Here is a 4,484-nt window from a genome sequence, read left to right as displayed (position 1 = left end):
TCCTGTTTATTATTATTATTATTTTTTTTAGATTGAATAGGGTTCATTGTGTAAATGGCAGTTTCAAGCCACATTTCACACTGACTAGTTTCCTACTGTAGCAATACAGGAAATGGGTTGTAATACAAAATAATCAGACTTCCGCACCGGAAACTGTGGAACTGAAGAAGTAAGGTTACAAGCATAATACAGCCAGTTTAAGAAATATATATAATAGCAGGTATTAAAATGCCGGGAGGAAAAAAGACCTTGCATGGAACCACACATTTCATTGAACAATGCACATGGTCCCAAAGCAAGTTTACCTGGATGAAGAGGTTATAACGTTTAGAATCTATAAGTTTAGCCCTTATAGATTTATCCCTAATGAGCAAGTCAGTGGTGACTATGGCAAGGAAAAGCTCTGTGAGATGGTTGAGAGGAACCAGATTCTTTACACCTAATGTCCATTCATTATAGTTTTACCATTTTTATACTTATTAGATGAAGATCAACATTGGCTAACTCTGGTAAAGATGGATATTGAATATATATTAAAAATATATATATATTTAATATTTAATTAGATTTAATTCTGTAGTGATTATGTGCCAACACTTATACATAAAAGTCTGAAAACTGTCTTTACACAGGCATAACATTGACATTATGACCTGTGAAGTGAATAACACTGATTATCTTTTCATCATGGTACCTGTTAGTGGGTGATATATTAGGCAGCAAGTGAACATTTTGTCCTCAAAGTTGAGGTCAAGTGTAAGGATTTGAAAGTTTGTCAAGAGTCAACCTGATGCACGTGGTGAGTGAAGGCTGGTCCGTGTGTTCCGATCCAACAGACGAGCTCATGTAGCTCACATTGCTGAAGAAGTTAATGCTCAACAGGTCAGGACTGTTTCGATAGCAAAAGGGAGACCAACAGCATATTAGGCAGGTGGTCAAAATGGCAACAGATTGAACAGTTGCACGGTTTTAAAGGCTGACTAGAAGAACGTAACTGTGCCCGAGTGGCAGTTTTATAAAGGTTTTGAATCTAGTGTTGATCCTTAAACCTGGAACTGTCCATACAATCCTATTCAATTCAAGCAAAGCATTTCACTGTTTAAATGCTATGGATGTATTAAATATCCATATTATATTACACAAGTACCAGACTGGATGAAAACAACAGAAACAGCACAAAAATGAATAAAAGCTAAAGAACCACCTACATGAACCTAAAACCCAGTGAATAGGGAAATATTCCCACCCCTAGTCAGATATTTTTTGGTAGCACCATCATGACAGGACAGAAACTTCACAACCTTCTGGGGATCAAGGATTGCTGAAGGTAAGGTTTATCTCAGGAGTTTCTCTGAATTTACCTGTGTTTTATATTGTACTTGCATACTTCAAAATTCCATATTTTCTTCAAGGCTTTCCTGTAGAAGAACGTTATGCTCCAAACCAACTGGACTGGAGTGATTAGAATGATTTATTATTATTATTATGTTGCTATTTCTATTATTGTATTGAATACATAGAAATATATACTACACTCACACTAATACATTGTTAAATAAACTGTGATCTTATGAGCAACATGGGGATGCATTCTTTCCTCTTTTCCTTTCCTCAGATGCGTCTCTTTTTTTTTGTGCTGTTTGAAATGTACACACTGAGCTCCGTGCATGCCTACCCTGATGGATCAGTAGCATCAGCGTGTAACACTATGCTGCCGAATCACCCGAGCTTTGAGCCTCAGACCACCACAGCGCCGTACAGAGTCACAGTGAACCGCGTGGCCTGCAGACCTGGAGACATGATCACAGGTCATACAGGATTCTTGATTATTATGAGATCAATATGAAATATAAATGAGATATTTCTAGAAAATCAGGAAAAAAATCAAACAAAAGAGAAATCACATGTATTTGCAGATTCAGAGGACAGAAACGGTCTGCTACAAAACACGCTTAGCAGCAGTGTGCTCTTTTTCTCACGGCTAATTAAGACAGAGATCATGTTCAAAATATTGTAGATATCGATATTCACATGTAGACAGATGTCAAGAAAGACCTGAAATTGCAAGTAAATAAGAAAGCATGATGGAACAGAATCCACATTATTTACTAAATATTATGCACTTTCAAACCATTTGTAGTTACATGTAATGCTGTGGGACATCACTTACACTTTGGAAGCTATAAGGAGCTGTTCCCTCGCTTGATTCTCCTCAAAGCAGAATAAATGCAGCTTCTATATTACTGAAAAGAAACCAGACTGTGCAAACTCGACTGTCTGGAAGATATCAGAAAAGTTCCAGTTACCAATGCTGACAGTGTAGAGTTCTTTTAAATGTTTTCTAATGATCTAACATAAAACCTCACAACTCTTACGGTTACATATATTCCTTTGTCCACCATCTCCCGTTGAATGAGTGGCTAACTCCAGAAATAATAGCATATTAGACCAAGCACATTAATTTAATCCCTTTATTTTAGCTGGAATTATTGTTAAATCTACAGAAATATCATCATCTGGTGAACCAGAATTCAGTTATGTGGTCAATAGTACAGGATAACAGCTAAATGTGAATGTGTCTTTACCCACTAGTGACTTTGGAGTCAGTGAACAGCATAACATTTGAGGGCTTCATGCTGCAAGCTCTGCCAACATCAGGAAAAGGTGCCCAAGGTTCATTCATGGCAGGAGACGCGCGTCTGGTCCGACTGCACAACTGTTTCAACATTGAAGTTGCGTACAATTTTCATATTCACAGTGCTCATCATTGAATTACATGCTCTTACACTAAATTGGCAAAAGTTCAGACACCTGGTCATAAATATGGGATGTGCTCCCCCCCCCCCCCATTTAGTCCCAATTTGTTATAAAAATTTCCTCCACGCTTCTGAAAAAAATTTACCACGTGTGTTCATCAGCCACAAGAGTGTTAGGAAAGTCAGGTACTGATGATGATCTTGTGTGAGGAGGCCTGAGGTGCAGTTCAGACCAGAGCTCTTTACAGACCACTCTAAATAACAGTTCCAACAGATCTAATCCAACCCTAATCTTTCCTAATTTTAACCACCATATTCTGATTTTATTCAAACCTAATATAACTTTAAAACATAATCAAATCTTTCCCAAACAATTCCTAATCTAATTATTACTTTTTACTATCTACTCTAAGTAAATTTAAATAAATTTTAGCCTATTGGTCTTTTATGCTCTTTCCATGTGAAAGAGTTTTATTACAGAAACATGCACAAATCTAATGAATCAGTTTTTTCTGGTCCCCAGAAATCGACAATCAGCCATGCTGGACCAAATGAATTAAACCGAATTGAGGTCATGTGGGTTGCACCGCCATCACCTGCTCCAAGCAATATTACATTCTGGTACTAGAGCTTTTGCAAGTGTTTGTTTTTTTTTCTTTTTCTTTACCTGATGAGTGCTGCAGTGTTTTATTTGACCTGATCAGCTTTGTTTTGCAGTGCAACTATTGTGAGGAACTATACCGAGTTCTGGACCATGGTGAAGAGCCCCCCTATCCTGCTGTCCAACAGTCCTACATTAGCTGTGAACTGTCTGGTAAATACAGAGAAAATGTAATGTAATGTAAAAATAATTACTTTTGCTACTATGTCCATTTTCATTCCCAAAACACTTTTATTTGTTACAATCCAGATGATGCTGTTCAACATCCTGATTGCACTTGAGCTCTTCAGATCCTCATCTTTAACTCTACTCTGATCTCTGGTAATGGAAGCCACTGCAAATATTATGAAGATTTGAATCCGAGTAAAAATGATAAAGTAAATATTTCACTGTGTACAGAGATTAAAAAATGTGGATGCTTTGTAGTCGTGCAACAAACCCATTTGAAATCTGGAAACCGGCAAACGTATAATAAAAAATGTTTTCACCAGTTTTTCAGCTAATAAACGTTTTTGAAAGTTATACTTTGGAAAAACCTGATGTGAAACTTTATAACTGTAAACCAGCTTGGCGCCTGCTGCATTGTTGCATATAGTCAAGTCAATTCAAGTTTATTTCTATAGCGCTTTTCACAACAGACATTGTCTCAAAGCAGCTTTACACAAATCAATAGTCAAGGTGAATGATGTGTATTTAGTCCTGATGAGCAGCCATGGCGAATGTGACAAGGAAAAACTCCCTTAGATGTTATGAGGAAGAAACCTTGAGAGGAACCAGACTCAAAATGGGAACCCATCCTCATTTGGGTGACATTAAGAGTTTGATCATAAATCTTTCAACAATACAGAACACTGGAGAGTGAGAACTAACATGAGTACTGGAGTATAAGATCATAAGTGAATGTTCTTTCTACAGTCCTATGTTATAAACTATGTTATTCTACAGTCTTTATGGTTATAAAACTAAAAATATAGAAGTCAGTTCAACAGACAAAAAGGTAAAAACAGTTATTAACTATGTGAAATTTCTTCACCGTTCGATTTCAAGAACAAAATAATCTTGTCTTA

General features: G+C 36.7%; 1 protein-coding gene across 2 annotated transcripts; it reads left to right on the top strand.

Moving 5' to 3' along the window:
• Positions 1-710: 710 nt before the first annotated feature.
• LOC310729696 (putative ferric-chelate reductase 1) lies at positions 711-4,085 on the top strand. Of its 2 annotated transcripts, XM_083548173.1 has the most exons (6): positions 711-1,327; positions 1,616-1,808; positions 2,593-2,732; positions 3,280-3,377; positions 3,474-3,570; positions 3,667-4,085. In XM_083548173.1, exons 2-6 carry the CDS (start codon positions 1,616-1,618, stop codon positions 3,730-3,732), a joined length of 594 nt encoding a protein of 197 aa, XP_083404299.1. In that variant the 5' UTR covers positions 711-1,327; the 3' UTR covers positions 3,733-4,085. The 2 variants fall into 2 exon arrangements, with proteins under 2 accessions (XP_083404299.1, XP_083404298.1); XM_083548172.1 differs by lacking the exon at positions 711-1,327 and having other exon boundaries at positions 1,529-1,808.
• The last annotated feature ends 399 nt before the right edge of the window (positions 4,086-4,484 follow it).

This window comes from Silurus aristotelis (genome assembly GCF_946808225.1).
Source record: "Silurus aristotelis genome assembly, chromosome: 8".
In the NCBI taxonomy this organism is placed as follows: domain Eukaryota; kingdom Metazoa; phylum Chordata; class Actinopteri; order Siluriformes; family Siluridae; genus Silurus; species Silurus aristotelis.
Note: the sequence above shows the minus strand (reverse complement) of the source record. Positions and strands in the feature narration are given on the sequence as shown.

Excerpts from the sequence above, each read along its gene's own strand:
- LOC310729696 (XM_083548172.1), top strand. The coding sequence starts at position 1,571 with ATGAGCAACATGGGGATGCATTCTTTCCTCTTTTCCTTTCCTCAGATG. Across the intron at positions 1,809-2,592 it reads ACCTGGAGACATGATCACAG|TGACTTTGGAGTCAGTGAAC; the intron begins GTCATACAGGAT and ends TTTACCCACTAG. Across the intron at positions 3,571-3,666 it reads CATTAGCTGTGAACTGTCTG|ATGATGCTGTTCAACATCCT; the intron begins GTAAATACAGAG and ends GTTACAATCCAG.